Raw genomic sequence first — 16,907 nt, 5'->3', positions numbered from 1 at the left:
GAAATGAATGACAGCATAATTGAATGATAGCATTCATTAATATAATCTCATAATAAATATTTCCGTACCTTCACACTAATTAAATTCACACCACATTCACTAGCTATCGCTTTACCTAACAGAGTCTTCCCTGTACCTGGCATACCATACAACAAAACTCCACTTTGAAGCTTGATCGGAGCATTTTTAAATATTTCAGGATACTTTAATGGCCAATGCAAAATTTCTGTCAAGGATTTTTTTACTTTAACTAATCCTCCGATATCTGACCATGTCTGATCAGATCCTTTATATAATTGGACACCTTGCAGAGACAATGGTTTATAATTATTCATCACGGTAGAAATATCGTCCTCTGTGATAACGATCGGTGGTTTGATATCTTCTTTTGCTGATCAGAAACGATCGAATTAATTGTCATTCATTAAAATGTCTTTTTCAACGTAATCCACAAACATTCGAGATTTATTACCACAACGTTTCCAAGCGGCAAACGTCGCCTTATCCGCCACATCAACGAGATCTTGTACCATCCATCCCTCCGTCTTGTTACCATAGTAATCCCAATTCACGTTGCCAGGCACGTACAACTTGTCCTCGAGCATTAATTGCAAAATATCGATTCTATCCGCCTGAGGTGAGACAAATTAACGAACGTATACTCTAGATCGATGATACGAATTTTCACACACGAATGATTTTAATGTTTTAAAATGTCAATGAAACGGAGAATTGTATTACCTTTTCGAGGTTCGGTATTGATAGAACCGTTCTGAAAAAATTTAATCCTCTGGATGGTCTCATTTTTTTACCAATTTTATTTATGCCAACGCATGTTGCTACGATCGACACGTAATGTGATTCTTGACATTGCGTTACGGTGTTGATGATCATATCAGTAATTCTAATACATTTCCATAAAAGCATAGTAGAATCTTTTAAAATACAATTAAGCTTTAATACCTAATATAATAAAATTTTCAACATAAAATACCTAGCTGCGTTAACCGAGTCAGGAGTATTTTCTTCGTTATTTGATGATACCATAGTAATACTATCGATATCTTCCAAAAATAATATAGATGGCTGATGATAAATACATTGAGACATCGCGGCACATACTATCTTTTGTAACATTTCTACTTTTTTTCCTGTATGCAAAAATAAAAATCTATATTCACTTTATAACTTTATAACTTAATAACTTTATCGAAATAAATAAATTATATGTAGTAATATAATACCCTTCAACGATATGCAATCGATCACATGAGTATATACAAAATATGGCGATTTTTGCAATCTTTTTATCAATATTTTACATAACGTTGACTTTCCTGAACCGATCTCACCGCATATTAAAATATTTTCTCTATCATACTCGAGATTCGTTGGTGCATTTAATCGTAAACTGAGATCAAGGGTAATTTGGCACTCCGAAAGAATATTTTCTAAATATCTGTAATATATGATACCGTCATTATTTTCTGTAAATCAAATATATATATATATATATATATATATATATATATATATATATATAAGTAGATATGCAAAGTAGGTAATTACATACCTCGTAGAAATTTTCTTGTAAAAGGCATCCTCTATATCATGTTCCAACGTTAATAAATCATCTACATCTAATTTCGATTTAAGATGAATCGTAATAGTTTTTAATAATGTTTCGTCGAGAAAAGAATAAGTACATTTCTCTGGTAAGAATTTAACGATACATCGATTACCGTTATCGAGCATAATAGGAGCACATGAATTTAATAAGATTTTCTCGTGAATAGAATAGCTCGCAAGAAAATCTTTGATACTTTGCAAGGAGGTCGTTTGAATCGTAGGAAAAATTTCTATTGTCAAAGGAATCAAATTTTTCTCAACGTCGATCGCTGTTAACACGACTTTTCCACCCATTCTTAAACGCAATCCAATTTTTACGCTCTCAGAAATATAAATATTACTGTGAACAAAATCGAGCTTGAAATGAATTTTATCTATACTATCTGAACATCGATCCAATATGTCCTCCAATACGAAAAGTTTCACAGTTAATTCGAAAGATAAACTCGGAATTGGCGATTCTATATTTTTCAAAAAATTTGTACTTTGTGTGTTGACGTTTACTTGTTCTTCCGATACTTTTTTCATTTTACAAATTATACCACCATTCGTATATTGCACGTCTTTTGGTACGTGACGACGCGGTACAAAAATGTGATAAGGAGATTTTAAAATAATATCAAAAGGATTAGACCCATCAAACGAGCTAATTTCTGGAAGGAAGTGAACTCGATAGACGACAGATTGATTTCGTCGTTTTCGATAATTTTGCAGCAATGCATAATTTTTGTCAACTCCATTATTATTGCAACTTTTCGAAAAAGTAGGTATAATTTTTTTTAACGTATCACGAAAATTGAATCCACCGACATTAGTGAATTCATTAGATTCTATTTGTTCTTTTACAGTATTCTGAATCGTATTGGTCACGTGAAGTTCCGTAAATTGTTCCAATTTTCCACAAGGAAAATTTGGTTCGAGCATTTCTGCAATCGATTACAAATAAAAAAACAAAAGAACACGATAAGTTTTAATTAACTATGATATATGTAAGAATCACTTGCCTGTAATTAGAACTATAGTTGAAAATTTCGAAACCCAAATTACTATAGGCTGATCTTTTGCTACTATTTGAATTTTATTTAACAAAGTCGATTGAATTCTATCGACTTGAAGTTCCTGTAATAGGGATATAAAAAAACGTTTAAATTCTACGATCGTTTAGTAAGTAATATTAATTATATGATTAGTAACAATCATCGTTAAACTTTACCAATATCTCCCGATCTTCATTTGTTTCCGGAATGACCGTTATACTTGTTAAAGATGGCGCATCTTTAACGAAACGTACAAATACCTCATCACCGTCCTCTATGTTCAAAGTTTTCGCAAAAGGCCTAGCAAGGCATAATGTTCCGTCGGTAATTTGTTTCGGACTACATGATAAAAAATAAGTCGCATCTTTGTGTAACAGCGCAATTACGTTATTCTGCGATAAATAATAATTATATTAACAATAATTATATCAAATAAAAAAAATTATAAACGAAAATTATCATTAATATATCTAATTAATAAAAAACAAATAAAATTATCGACATCGTACAGTCGGTAAGATCAGAAATATAGAAACCAACAGCCCTGTCATCTAGCGACAGTAATGAAAAAGATGATAACCCTAATATCAATCGGTTATAATTTGTAGAATTGGCATTTCTCAGAGTTTATACTACTTGATATAGTAGCCTGTATGGTAGCATATAATTTAATGAAAAAAAAAAAAAAGAAAGATAGAAAACACTAACCTTCGTTCCTTGCTTACGTAGCCAGACATCCGAGACATAGGCGAAACAGTTATCGATTTTAATATAACGCACTAAGAATCGTTCTTGCATTTTGATGCTCGATACGTGTTACAAAGCAACGTTTGGAAGCGCATAACAAAATGCGCGAAGATACAACAGCAGCGTCGAAAAAACAACTAACAATTACGAGCTCTTTTCCTCTTCCTCGCACTTTGGCGTTCTATGCACGAAAGAAAGATTAAATTTCACGTATGTATGCATATACATAATAAATTTTTATTGCAAATTTTCGATAATGGTAATTTTTAGGTTAAGAAACTTAACTAATGAACACTACGTCCTATATATGTATAAGTTGTTTTTTAACGCGATCGGTAACTTTTGTGACGTATGAATAAATCTAAGATCAAAGGTGAATAAAAAGAAAAATTAGATTGTAACGAAGAGTTGAATGTAAAAACGATGCGTTACCGAATCTCTTTATTCATTTGCTTGTATCGTGAACGTGCGTCTGAATGCATCGAATTATTTTAAATAAAGTGCTTAAAGAAATGCATATGGAACGACGATGTGTTTGTATTCTTCATTATTTCCAATAGAGTTTCAAATTTATGTTTGGTACCACATACTTTTCTTTTTTTCTTCGTTCATTATACTTTCTCACAATGTCACCAACCTTGAAACGCTATAGACATAAATGTCAGATAAAAGAGAAAACTTATATCACTAAAAAATGTTACATTCAAACGTGAACTCTGGATATATATAATCTTGTAAACAATATATTAATGACATCATTCAACTATTATTTTTTCTAATCTTTGACTAATACTTTATAAAGTGTTTCTTCGATTCACAATTCTCTTCAATTGCGTTCTCGATAAAAAAAGAAAAAAGAAAAGAAAGAAAAAATATAAGAACGATCTACGTAATTCGAATACTCTCTCGGCTACTTTACAGAATTATAATACTTACTAACTATGTATAATTATATAATTATATAACTTACTAATATCTTTTCTTTTATCCTTATAAAAAAAGTTATAATTATCAAACATTCGTTTACAAGAATATTTTGAAAACTAGATTCACACGATTTATAAAATTCAAAGAAAGCGATAAACTAAAGAAAGTCGTAGATAATGCAAAGAAATAGAAAGAGAAAGAAAAGTTTGTTTAACTCAAAGAAATCAAGAAATCATGTTTCTTTGATAGATGGCATATCGAGCAGTAAACTCGCGTTTTGATTGGTCTACTGAAATGTAGAGTGACCAATCCTAACATATGCGTACACTAACCGTGATATTTTGAACTGTTTTGAAGCAGCGTCAACTTCAGTTGCTCTATCGAAACGAATGGGTCGTGTAGTAACGTTCTGGTCGTATAGAAAATTTATAAATGTGAAAATTCATCCATTTTCAAGCTTTATATATATTCACAAATAATTGTTTTCTCAGGTAACTTTTTTCTGTGTACTTTTTATCTCAACATTATATTTCAACGAAAATAACTATATTCATTTATATTCTAATCGTCGAATGTTTTTTTGTGTACGGAATGGTGGCTTCTGTGATTGTTTCTAAGAATTTTAATTTTCTTTATTTTATGTTATACTTTACTGGTAAAGTATTCGAATAAAATGTATTCTCAATGATTTATAAATTTAATCAAATATCAATACCCTTCGATTTATCGTGAAATATAATTATTCCTTTTATTCCCGCGTTTTCCAACTTCATCTTTACACTTGCGAAGTTTATTACTAGCTCTGAAAAAATTAAATTGTTCGATCAATTTATCACAAAAAGTAATACAATCTTTTAGTACATGGAAAAAAGTAATCGTTCGATTTTTATTATTCATTGATAACAAAATCTGATTTAAAGAAATAATATGAGATACGTTGCTTGTCAGCTAACTACTCATTTCGTAGACGCACTGTTTTCTTTGCTTGATGAATATTTCGGAAGAAAGAGAAAAGTATAATTATGAGATATAAATCTCGAAATTAGAATCGACAATATTTTTTTCTGTGATCATTTATTATTGATATTTATTTATGAAATCTACAAATTCTTTTTCAGGTTTGCTGCAAATGTACAAGTATTTGAAAAAGTGTGTATGTATGTATGTATGTGTCCGTGTGTGTGCCTGCGCGCGCGCGCGCGCGTCTGTTTAAACTAGTCCAAATTTTTATACTACCTATCTTTTTTCTTTTCTTTCTTTTTTTTTTTCTAGTAATTAATAAACAAATTTTTAAGTTGAACTGTATTAAGAAAAATGGTACCACCCAAATTATCAATTGGACAAGCCAAATCAAATGGTGTTACTGTACCGTTAAGAAAAAGAATTTCTACACGAAGTCAGAGTTTACTTGTCAATAATGCGTTACTCAAACAACCACTTTTAAACAAAGATCTTCGTAGTAAAAGAAAAGCAGACGCATCACCATTAAAGGAAAAAACTGTTAAAAGATCTGCTTTGGGAAATATTACAAATGTAAGTGTTTTGTATTTAATAGGAATCTTTTTAAAATACAAATTATTTTATTATTCTTTTTTCTAGGCTATTGGGAAACCATTTGGAACTCAACAACAAGAACCAAAGAAAGTAGTTAAGAAGATTGCTACAAAGACCAAAACAATTATTCAAATTAATTCAAATAAGGTAACAGAGAAAATAGTTCCAAAACCAGATACTGCAGTACCAAAGTCAAAGCCAATACAACGTGTCAAAGCGATTAAGCATGAAGAAGAAAAGTTGAAAAGTAATAAAACTGAAACTGTTAAATGTAGTTTAGATTCAGAGAAATCTGAAGATAGTTCGTTGTATTGGAGTGCATTGGAAGATGTATCGGATAATAATATAAAAAAATTTGAGAGAGAAAATAACAAGGTAAGTGTCTCTTAATGATAATTATAATTTTGATATGCATATGATATATTAATATAAGATTGTACTCTAGATAATATATGTATATAACTGTATATATAAGTTTAAAATAAATATATATTTAGGCTGAAAATAACGAGAAAAATGAAAATAATGAGAAAAACGAAAAAAAAGAAACACTACAAATTGACGATACTACATCAGGTAGAGAAGAAGAAAAAACATGTGTTACTAATAATTTAGATGCTGTACCTGAGAAAGTATTGCCTGAAGGTGTCCAATGGGATTTTGATGCGGAAAATTGGTTAGATCCATTCCAAGTATCAGAGTATGCTATGGACATTTTTAATTATTTAAAGGAAAGAGAATGTTTATTTCCTGTTGGAGATTATATGGACAAACAAGTGTGTCTTTCACGTTGGATGCGATCTCTATTAGTAGATTGGATGGTTGAAGTACAAGAATCTTTTGAACTCAACCATGAAACTTTATACTTGGCTGTGAAATTAGTTGATCTCTACTTAACAAAAGTCACAGTTGGTACAGACACTCTGCAGCTATTAGGTGCTTCGAGTCTTTTTATAGCCAGTAAATATGATGTAAGTAAAATTTATAATTTCCAAATATTTTCTTTTACGTTTTTTTTTGGGGGGGGGGGAAGTATAATCATATGTTACATACTTTGATATAATTTTTATGTATGTTTATTTAATTAGGAAAGGATACCTCCAATGGTTGAAGATTTCTTGTATATATGTGATGGTGCTTATACACAGAGAGAACTTATCAAAATGGAAATAAATGTTTTGAAAGTAATAGATTTCGATTTGGGTATACCTCTTTCATACAGATTTCTTAGGCGATATGCTAGGGTAAATCTTTTTATTTTATAATTGAGATTATTTTTTATAATAATCAATCATATATTAATAGAATTTTATTTACATGTAGTGTGCAAAAGTATCAATGCCAACATTAACTCTGGCTCGATATATTTTGGAATATTCATTGATGGATTATACAACCATTACCTATAGTGATAGTAAAATGGCAGCATCTGCTCTTCTTCTTGCACTTCAAATGAAAGATTTAGGTGGATGGACCCCGACTTTAGAGTATTACAGTGGTTATAACGTTGATGATATAAGAGATATTGTTCGTGTTTTAAATGAAGGACTACATAGGAAACATAAAGAAGCATTAGTAACAATTCGCAATAAATACAGTCATAAGTAAGTAGATACTTTTAATACCATAAATTATATTACATATATATATATATTTTTTTTTTATAACAAGATTCTTTTAAAATATGCAAGAAGCAACTACATAAAAACATCTACCTAGTAAATCAAACGTTACTTACTTTTTAGGATATTCTTCGAAGTAGCAAAACTGCCATTAAAAGATACTCTAGATATTTAAATACTTTAAATAAGCATTTAAATGTAGATAGATGCTTGTATAATTATTTTAATGCATAGATTTTACTATCATTATTGGTTAATCTATGCATTAGCTAAGACTTGATAAAAACAGTCACAAGCATCAATATGCAGATCGTGATACACGGATAAGCACAGTTTGTTTAATGAATAGGAAAAATGAAAATATTTTGAAGTAATTGTAATTACTATCGTAAAATATTTAGATGAAGTATATTGAATGACATTGAAGCTCTATTAGAGCTTTGCATAACCACCTTCAAAAAGTGTACACAATATTTAGTTATTCTTTTTTTTTTTTTTTATTATTATTATTTATACATATCAATATTTTCTCTATTGCTCTATATTACGATCTATTTTACGATTTTTGTTAACAAAATATATTTTAGCGTCACACTTTTATACTTCGAGACAATGATTTAAAAGTATTTAAAATATGAAAGTTGAGATATAATACATTTTATTTATTTTTTTTTTTTTTTTTCTTTTTTTATATGATATACATTGTACTACAACAGACCCATTTACATTGCTGTAATTTGTGAATTACTTTTATATGAATTTATATGTACACATATAATACTACATTAAAAAATTATGTAGTGTTCTTAGAATATGTCAGGGTACTCTTAGTGTATTAAAAGTGTGGCGCATTGTTATGCACTATTACATCTTATATAGACTGATAAAAGTAACAGAATGTTGGTAAACAAATATTTATCAAATTGTCCACTGTTTATACAGAATGTGCGCAACGATTCCATAGTATTTTACTTTTTAAATGTATAATGACTGAATTTGATAAATATTGTAGATAAGAAAAAATTTATAGCATGCTTTTACTTTTAGAAGTTCTAAAAAACGAAAAAAATATTATGGTACGTTCGTTGTAAGGTTCAACAAAATATTGTGGAATCAGATTTTTACAGATAATGAATGTTTTCACAATAAAAAACAAATTTCACAATGATATAAAAAGAAACTCATATATTTTATTTATATTCAGATATATACCGTCAAATTGAATATAGTCTTTGCAGTATATCAATGTTTGTATACAAATTAATTTGTTATATATATAATATGTGGTTAATCTTGTACATCCAGCTTTTGAAGCATTCCAAAGCATAACAAAACAAAATTAATTATAATATATTGAAAATTATCACAAAACAAAATTAATTATAATATATAAAAAATTATAGTTACACTTACATTCAAACTTTCTTATAAAATAACACTATAATAATATAAAATACCACCTGTGATATCAACATTTAAAACAAACGTCACAAATTTTTGCGTGTTAATTGCACATTGCAGTCATTTTTGTATAGCAATATAACTTGTATACTAACACCAAGTTAAATTATATTGTGTATTAGCAACGGAAGATTTTTTGCTAAATGTATGTCAAATTCACATATATAATTGTACATACTGATTATTGTGACCAATATGTACATATGCTCATAAGGGATAGGTCAAAACTAGAAGAAATTTTTTAATGTAAAAGTTAATAAGAGATCTAATGTGCAGTTATGGAACTTATTGAAATTAGGTGGTGTAAATATATATTTTCTATCAAATATGTAAGTGACTATGATTTTATAAGTGTGTCAACTATTATAAATAATAAAACCATGTGATGATTGTTATTTTATTGAGTTTATTGGTAAGCTGCATGAATATTTGTTAGGTGAAAATTAAAATATGATAATGGACAATACATAATGTTCGTGTAAATGCTTTTTTAATCTAATATTATAATGTCATGCTTTCAATTAATTATTATTAGTCAATCCTTAATATATATATATAATAACAAATTTGAAATTATAATAATTTACAAAGAATGTATAATAACATTTAGAAGTTCTTTTTTTTTCATTACAAATTATTTTTATTCTAACAATTTTAATAAATATGTGATAACATACTCTTGAGATAAAAATAGATACTTTTATGATATTATTTGTTCTGGCATACACAACTAATATTACTGATTATTTTTTAACTATAAGCATATCTTATGATACTAAGTAACTAAATACAAGTTTTATCATATTTATCCCTGTACATATTATCTACAAAATATACCTTTTTTTAACTAGCTTGTATATAATATTTTCTTGGAAATATTTATTCTATGTTTTAAATTATTTGGTATTTTTAAACATTTTTAAATGTCTCTTGCTTAAATAACATTTTTTGATAGAATATGTTTATCATATTTTTCTTTTTTCGTATTGCGGTAACAATTGCTAGCAAAAAGATATATATCTTTTCTTAAAATGTATTTATTAAATAAAAGATATATAATTGAGAAAATTAGTATTGAATATCACAATTTTGTCAGTCTTACCATACCTAATGGTATGCATTTAAAATGTGCTCTTAATATACAATCTGTTTTATTTATCAGTATATCATTAATCACAAAATATTGTTACAATAATAACTGACAAATAAAACAATTCTATTGAAATTAAGATACATTCTAAGTACTAACCATAATGTATGTTATAATATTAGATATAGGTATGGATAGTATTTATAATATTGTTATTAGTAATATTCAAATACTCTACATCACTATTATTTATGCACATTATATTAATATTAAATAAATAGCTAATAATTTAAAGGAACCAAAAAATTTCTATGTGCTGATTCTGAGAATTGGAACATACCAAACATTATCAATCATAATTACAGAAAAATTAATATTTATAATTTTTATCCTTTAATAATATTAAAAATTCTCCCAAATAAGGAAAAGAAGAATGTACATACAAATCAATTATAAATAATATCAAATTTAATTTACATATAATTTAAAAACTTTCAAAAATTTATCGTTTACATTCTAATTTAATTGGTGTTTCTATAGTAGAAGATATCCTTACCTTTTGTCAAAGTGCTTCTTGTCTAGATACTCGTCTAGCTTGCAAACGATTACATCTCTTACATTCTAGTTCATTTGAAGTTTGTTTACATTCATTATGAAAGCAAGCTCCACAAGTTTCACATCGAGTAATTTTAGACAATTCCCATGGAAATATCACGTCTTTAGAATAACATACTTCACATATGAATCCCCTTGCTTGACATAACTAAAATACAAATTGAGTAATGCAACTTAATGACAAAAAAACCACGCGATTATGTTAATTATGTAATAATAAAATATAATATAAATGTATGATGTAACTTTAAACACACACATATGTTTGTACATATATATGTATAATGTTTAAACAAAATATTTCATACTTCACAAGAAGCAACATGTGCATTACACATTTCGATTAATTCTTGTAACTGCATCGGTAATATACCAAGTTTAACATACATCAGATCCTGTATGGAGTACACATGTGGATCATTTATTATATAATCTGACTCTTTCTTTAAAATATCTTGAACACTTTAAAGGATTAAAAAGAATATGTTAGAAATATGTGTTATCAATCAAAAATGTATTAACAAATAACTGTAAATAATCATTTAAAGTCAACAATAATAAAAGAAACATACTTTACTGCAAAACGGCAAGTATACAAAAAATCTTTCAGGAAAAATAACTTTGTACGAAGTATTCTTGTTCTTTCTAACTGTTTTATACGTCTGTACAATGAAGCATTTAAATCCTGTATTTGGAACAATGGATCAAGCATCATTTGGTCTAACAATCTATATGAAAAGTTAGACACAGGATACCTTAAAATGGTATAAATGAATTTAATACATTTTAATACATTCTAATATAGAATATATTGGAATAAGTATTTTAAAATACCTATTAAAATCCCATTTAGATAAAATTTTTCCAGGTATTAGAGTTACTTGATTTGTATGACAACCAGTACAAAAATATCTACCCAAATACTCGCAATATCGAAACTTGTTAGCATATTTGACTGCAACTTTCATACCACAACCTGCACATCTATAATTCTGTTTAGCTATTAAAGTTCGTCTCCTATGAAAACAGATTGATAAAGTCATTATAAATAATCTTATAATCGTGTTATTTGTAGAAGGTGATTTTAGAGGCTGCTTACATAGGTGGAGGATGTGGAGTAAATATAATCTGTGGTCTAGGTGGAGCCCATTCTATAGTTCCACGTAATGGAATAGATTCCTCTGTTTCAACTTCATTTGGACTAACAGGCCAGCTTTTTGGCAATGGTAATAATCGTTGTGGAGCATCTTTTTCAGAAACAAGCCATTGTAATTCACTTGCTCGTGGGAGCTGTTTCTCACTAAATCTACTAATAAGCGATAATGCTACACCTTCTGCAGATATAATACATCCATTTTGTGATGATTCTAAACCTTGCTTAAATTGATGCAAATCAGCATCAGAATATAGTGAAGCCATAGATGCAGATATTCCAGAATTTTTTAATTTTGTCATATTCACATTATCTACTTCTATATCTTCTATATCATCTGTTGAAATACTATCAGATGGACTATTAGAGGAGGTTGATAAGGGACTCACACTTTGATCAGTAGTAGTTGTGTCAGTCTTTCCATCACTGAATAAATCACGATTCCATGTTCTTTCTCTATATCGTTCTTCTTGGCGTTGACGTCGTCTAATTCGTATTCTTTGTTTAAGATTATTAATTTCTTCATCACTATCTTCAACAGTTTCTTCTACAAGACACCATTGTCTGTTACATTTTATTTGTTCAATAGCGGCTATCATAGCTTCAGAAATACTAAAATGTGCATTTTCTCTATCTAATTCAGCATTAGATTTAGAAAATTGTGCAGAAGACAAAAAACTTGTCAAGCTTTGTCCTTCTATAGGTCGGGGAAAATATCCTGTAGCCATAGGTTGGACACTACTCCCACCATCCTCCATAAAACTTTTCTTTGGTGTTCTAATGTCCTTTTGTCCTTCAATTTCTACTGACCATGAATTAGAAAATTCAGGTGCAGATCCTGGCAAAAAAGCAGTTTTCTTTTTTAATTTTTGATCAATTTTTATACCATTTGAATTAGTCGCAGATTCCTTTAAATGTACTCTATCTGTATTTTTCGACGAAATACAACATTCTTCAATTGCTGCTCTTACTGAATCTTCATAATTTAAAGTATTTGAACTTCCACTATATGTGTTTAACATTCGTTTATCATGCGCCAATTTTACTTTGTTCCTAATTTTTCTTGAGGAAGTCTTTAATTTTGTTGCTACTTTTTCACCCATAGATTTTGTTGATTGTTTTACATCTGAGTAATTTATCTGAATTATTTTTGACAATTCAACAGGAGGTGTTTGAATTCTAACAGTTTTGTGCACGTAAGTATTTTCAGTAGAGTTCAAAATAATTGAATTTTCTGAAGAACTCTTATAAGAGTCATCTAATGTTGGAAGACTGTTCCATGTTTTTAAAGATATATCATTTATTTTGTCCATCTTATTTACATTATTTTTATTAATACTATCTTGGTTACGTTCAGAAGCAATGTTTTTAACACTTTTACTTGTGCATGGTATTTTGAATGGTTCTAACTGACTGTGTGTTTGAATATGTACTTTTCTTTCTCTCAATATACCTACAGTTGCAGAACAAAAGTTGACAGGATATGATGAGGAACGTTTATGTCTTTTAGGACTTAAGTTAGAAGAAATCCAGTTTGGTTGAAACTGTAAATATTTAAATTAAATAAATTTATTGCAAAGAATTATATATATATATATTCTACAATCGAATAATAACTTACTAAACATGGATCAATCTCTGTAAGAAGTACAAGTTGATTTCTTTCCACAGCTTTTAAACATATGAGTGTAGCCTCAGCCAAATTTTCTTGACATAAAAAAGCCCATGGTTCAAGACAAGAAAGTAAATGTTCCTTATCAGACAAAAGCCAGGATAGTTTATGAGATAGGTTGTGGCTTTCCAAGCTGTCAATATATTCCTGATCTTTATTTCCTAATGATTAGAAATCAGTTTTTTTTTTTTTTTTTAATTTGTCTTTACCTTTTGTATAACCATAACATATCCTTTTGAGAAACTATTCTTGCAGGTAAATTAGAAAAATAATCTTCATTTTCAGCTATAATAGGTGATAATACTAACGATGGTTGAAGCCAATTTAATCCTTGAATAAAAATCCAACAATCTGGTTCACCCTTTAAATTTTAACTATTATCAATACTAATAATTTATTTTAATAAAAATTTAAATTACAATTTTATAATATATTAATGGAAAGATATTTTATTTCTTGAAAATATATATCTTTTACTTACATTAGAATTGAATATACGACAACCATGTTTAAAGATTTGTTCCATCGCATTATGCAATCGATTTAAACCACCATAAACATTCCATACATTTGCTATACCATCAATCAGTAATCCTTCTACAGTAGATCTAAGGTTCTGCAGAAGTTGCCATTGTTCTTTAACATGTATGTCTTCACACATTTTTCTGATTATAAGAAAATATATTGCTATAAATAAATTAATTTATTTATCGAGTATAGAAAAGATCGAGAAAATAAGACAATGTTATAGTTCAAATGACAGTATATCTGATGACATTATAAATGTTGAATAATATTGCTTGTGACAATATATGTTATCCAATATCTTCATGACGTTTTAATCTATTTAGTTAGTACGTATTCAAGTATTTTCATATTTTAAAATATATAAATCAGCTTCTCTTTGTAGAAATATAGACGAAAATGCAAAAATTATTTCATTATTATTGACAACATCCATCATCTATGATCACATGCCAATTACTGCTAATTTAAATAAGGTTAGAATAATGTTGTCCTACTAGACCTTCAAGTTCCTCTTTTATCATATGACTATGATGCGTCTGCGCACTATTCGGCCATAATTAGGTTAATATCTGTAAGTTACCAAATAAAAATCTATCTATGTTTTTAATTCTATATCTATAAAGTCAGATGGCGCAGTGATTCACAGATGATACTATTTTGATGCACGTACTATGTGCAATATTTCTACTAATACACACTAATCACTTGTATTTTGTTGAAAGTGTAAAAAAAGGCTACAATTTATACACAAATCATAGATTTAAAAATAAATAATAAAACATGAATTATATTAAAAGTTATTATAAAAAGTTCACCAAATTAGGGAGGATCAATAATTTTCATTCATTTAAAATCTCTAAGATATTTACTTAATCCATCAAATTCAAAAAAATTAATGACAGTCTCAATTTAAGTGCTATAAAGTACATTGATTAAATACATTCTGTTCTTAATATATACATCAGAATAGATATTCTAACTTAATGAAGATGTAGTACTAATAAGATAATCAATGTACATTTTAAGATTCGTAGTGTTTATATATTTTTTAATGATGGCTCATTGGCATAAGCCAAACAAATACCAATTTATAGATACATTTCCATTGAAGTACATTTTTCACGTATGACAATGATAAAGAAATCACGAAAGCGATGAGAATAATTAGCAGAATTTCCATCGATTTCCACATTCGTTGCACAACACAAAAGTAGTCATAGGTTCGTCAGCAGATCGTGTTTGTACTTGATTATAGGTACAATTGCGTTTTTTGCATTTGCCACATTTTAATAAATCAGTTTTAGTGCCTTGTACAGTAGCAAGTTGAGCATCATTAATTGCTTCCTTTTTAAACTGTTCCCGTAATTGTTTTATTTCATCACTTGCCATTTCCTCAGCTGTCATAACAGCTAATCGTGCTGGAGTAATAGCACCAACAAGAAAATTAGTTCTTAGATTAGGATTTTTAACGTCACGTAAGTTAGCAACTCGACTGCGTACCTATAAAATAATATAAGATGTATAAGCACGATTTATAAATAAAATTTATTGTATTTTAATTGATTATTTACCCTATTTTTGTATCTATTATCAGTATTTTTAAATTCTGCATAAATTGCTTCCTCTAATTGTTCTGCTAGTTCTTCTGGGCTAGCACAACCGTCAATTGTTTTTCCATCCACTCTTAAAGCTGCAGCTAATAATTCTCTACATTTTAATCTTACAGCATCTGTTGTAGTCGGAGCAGGAAACGAAGCTTGTTTTCTTTGAAGATCTTTATTAGGCTTTTCTTCCTTCATTTTAACATCACTTCCATCCATTGTATCTTTGTCTTTCTTTTGATCTGCATCATCTTTATTTTTTTCTGATTTTTCTTCCCTTTTCTTTGAGCTACTTGAAGTAGTAGAATCTTTATCTTTATTGGACCCTGAAATAAAGTTGAAACTAATTATGAAATAAAACATGTAAAATATAATTTTCTGTATAATCATACTTTTTTTTTTACAACTATATATGACTTACTTACCTGATAAAAACTTTTTCCAATTCTTGATAAGTGTTTTTGATAATGAGATTACTTCTTCATCTCTGCTTGATTTTCTTAAAGCATTTACAGTCATTCCAATTCTTGTCTTTGTTAAAAGTTCTAAGTCAACAGGAAGTTTCTGTAAAATTTTAAGTAACTCCAATGCTTGTTCTTGACCCTGAAAGGAAAAAAAGAAAAGCACTCAAAAGCAACTAAAATATTTTTAATTATAGAAATTTGTAATACTTATCGTTTAATACTTCTTCAGAGTATCATATATTTCACAAAATAATAAATTTTGGACATTCAAGATTATCTCTTCAATATTTTCAAAAATCAAATTAAACGATATCAAACACTTTTGATGTTATACTTGAAACATGCACTATGATTAACTTTATTATGTTCTATGAATTATAATAAATTTGTTTATTTGTAAATTCTTTATATTTCAATAATTTATTTAATTAACGAATCTCAAGAGACTGGACCTTCTATTCCTGAAATGCTATCTTCCTTGATCTAATACTTCGACATGTTCAAGCGATATGCAACTAGGTTAATTTTACTCACTTACTCACCGTCCCGTCACCACTTGACATTTTGTTTAATTTCTTTTGAATTCGTAAAACCTCTTCTTCTGCACTCATTGTTAAAATGGACTAGTTTTTTCTTAAAAATTAATATAAATACACAAAACAGTGACCGAACAACAAAACCGTAACGGCCGTAGATGCAGTTTAACCATGTATCACAAATGTAAAGGAAAACGTAGTGGAATATTAAGGCGTCAGGAATAGATGAGTCACCAACAGAGGTCGCATAGATACAATTGACCAATCATAC

At 28.3% G+C, this 16,907-nt stretch overlaps 4 protein-coding genes across 21 annotated transcripts in view; 1 reads left to right on the top strand and 3 right to left on the bottom strand.

Annotated features, from left to right (window-relative positions):
- Nucleotides 1–3,521, bottom strand: part of LOC127067205 (uncharacterized) — a 188,026-nt gene extending 184,505 nt beyond the window's left edge. For all 11 annotated transcript variants that reach the window (XR_007782575.1, XR_007782574.1, XM_051001871.1 and 8 more), the window contains exons 1-9: nt 3,375–3,521; nt 2,843–3,058; nt 2,634–2,748; nt 1,574–2,555; nt 1,245–1,459; nt 995–1,151; nt 742–904; nt 473–632; nt 69–391 (exon numbers count right to left, since the gene is read on the bottom strand). Coding sequence is in view for 9 of the 11 variants with exons in the window: in XM_051001871.1 (XP_050857828.1) it covers nt 69–391; nt 473–632; nt 742–904; nt 995–1,151; nt 1,245–1,459; nt 1,574–2,555; nt 2,634–2,748; nt 2,843–3,058; nt 3,375–3,464 (2,421 nt within the window). In the remaining 2 variants the exon portion in view is untranslated. The remainder of the gene's footprint in view (nt 1–68; nt 392–472; nt 633–741; nt 905–994; nt 1,152–1,244; nt 1,460–1,573; nt 2,556–2,633; nt 2,749–2,842; nt 3,059–3,374) is intronic.
- On the top strand, nt 3,475–9,372 carry LOC127067207 (G2/mitotic-specific cyclin-B3). Of its 6 annotated transcripts, none has more exons than XM_051001880.1 (7): nt 3,475–3,623; nt 5,613–5,873; nt 5,940–6,269; nt 6,392–6,865; nt 6,983–7,138; nt 7,218–7,498; nt 7,640–9,372. In XM_051001880.1, the coding sequence occupies exons 2-7, from the start codon at nt 5,655–5,657 to the stop codon at nt 7,689–7,691; spliced, it is 1,512 nt and encodes a 503-aa protein (XP_050857837.1). In that variant the 5' UTR covers nt 3,475–3,623; nt 5,613–5,654; the 3' UTR covers nt 7,692–9,372. The 6 variants fall into 6 exon arrangements, with proteins under 6 accessions (XP_050857837.1, XP_050857839.1, XP_050857838.1 ...); XM_051001882.1 differs by having other exon boundaries at nt 3,499–3,623; nt 5,459–5,873; XM_051001881.1 differs by lacking the exon at nt 3,475–3,623 and adding an exon at nt 4,464–4,831 and having other exon boundaries at nt 5,636–5,873.
- LOC127067206 (run domain Beclin-1-interacting and cysteine-rich domain-containing protein) lies at nt 7,998–14,589 on the bottom strand. The gene is made up of 8 exons (XM_051001875.1): nt 13,989–14,589; nt 13,717–13,868; nt 13,457–13,640; nt 11,782–13,379; nt 11,517–11,699; nt 11,255–11,437; nt 10,991–11,144; nt 7,998–10,830 (listed from the first exon to the last, which is right to left on the bottom strand). The coding sequence occupies exons 1-8, from the start codon at nt 14,166–14,168 to the stop codon at nt 10,630–10,632; spliced, it is 2,835 nt and encodes a 944-aa protein (XP_050857832.1). The 5' UTR covers nt 14,169–14,589; the 3' UTR covers nt 7,998–10,629.
- A 465-nt stretch (nt 14,590–15,054) lies between these two features.
- LOC127066724 (transcription elongation factor S-II-like) lies at nt 15,055–16,822 on the bottom strand. Of its 3 annotated transcripts, none has more exons than XM_051000780.1 (4): nt 16,643–16,822; nt 16,062–16,239; nt 15,607–15,962; nt 15,055–15,535 (listed from the first exon to the last, which is right to left on the bottom strand). In XM_051000780.1, exons 1-4 carry the CDS (start codon nt 16,709–16,711, stop codon nt 15,200–15,202), a joined length of 939 nt encoding a protein of 312 aa, XP_050856737.1. In that variant the 5' UTR covers nt 16,712–16,822; the 3' UTR covers nt 15,055–15,199. The 3 variants fall into 3 exon arrangements, with proteins under 3 accessions (XP_050856737.1, XP_050856738.1, XP_050856739.1); XM_051000781.1 differs by having other exon boundaries at nt 16,635–16,800; XM_051000782.1 differs by lacking the exon at nt 16,643–16,822 and having other exon boundaries at nt 15,607–15,979; nt 16,062–16,203.
- Between the last annotated feature and the right edge of the window lie 85 nt (nt 16,823–16,907).

Source organism: Vespula vulgaris, chromosome 10, assembly GCF_905475345.1.
Source record: "Vespula vulgaris chromosome 10, iyVesVulg1.1, whole genome shotgun sequence".
NCBI lineage: Eukaryota > Metazoa > Arthropoda > Insecta > Hymenoptera > Vespidae > Vespula > Vespula vulgaris.
This window is presented reverse-complemented; position numbering and strand designations above follow the sequence as displayed.

Coding starts and splice junctions, on each gene's coding strand:
- LOC127067207 (XM_051001880.1), top strand. CDS start 5,655: ATGGTACCACCCAAATTATCAATTGGACAAGCCAAATCAAATGGTGTT. Junction 5,874..5,939: donor CTTTGGGAAATATTACAAAT/GTAAGTGTTTTG, acceptor TCTTTTTTCTAG/GCTATTGGGAAACCATTTGG. Junction 6,866..6,982: donor TTATAGCCAGTAAATATGAT/GTAAGTAAAATT, acceptor TTATTTAATTAG/GAAAGGATACCTCCAATGGT.
- LOC127067206 (XM_051001875.1), bottom strand. CDS start 14,168: ATGTGTGAAGACATACATGTTAAAGAACAATGGCAACTTCTGCAGAAC. Junction 13,869..13,988: donor GTCGTATATTCAATTCTAAT/GTAAGTAAAAGA, acceptor TAAAATTTAAAG/GGTGAACCAGATTGTTGGAT. Junction 13,641..13,716: donor ATGTTATGGTTATACAAAAG/GTAAAGACAAAT, acceptor ATATATTGACAG/CTTGGAAAGCCACAACCTAT.
- LOC127066724 (XM_051000780.1), bottom strand. CDS start 16,711: ATGAGTGCAGAAGAAGAGGTTTTACGAATTCAAAAGAAATTAAACAAA. Junction 16,240..16,642: donor TGTCAAGTGGTGACGGGACG/GTGAGTAAGTGA, acceptor TTTTCCTTTCAG/GGTCAAGAACAAGCATTGGA. Junction 15,963..16,061: donor TTGGAAAAAGTTTTTATCAG/GTAAGTAAGTCA, acceptor ACTTTATTTCAG/GGTCCAATAAAGATAAAGAT.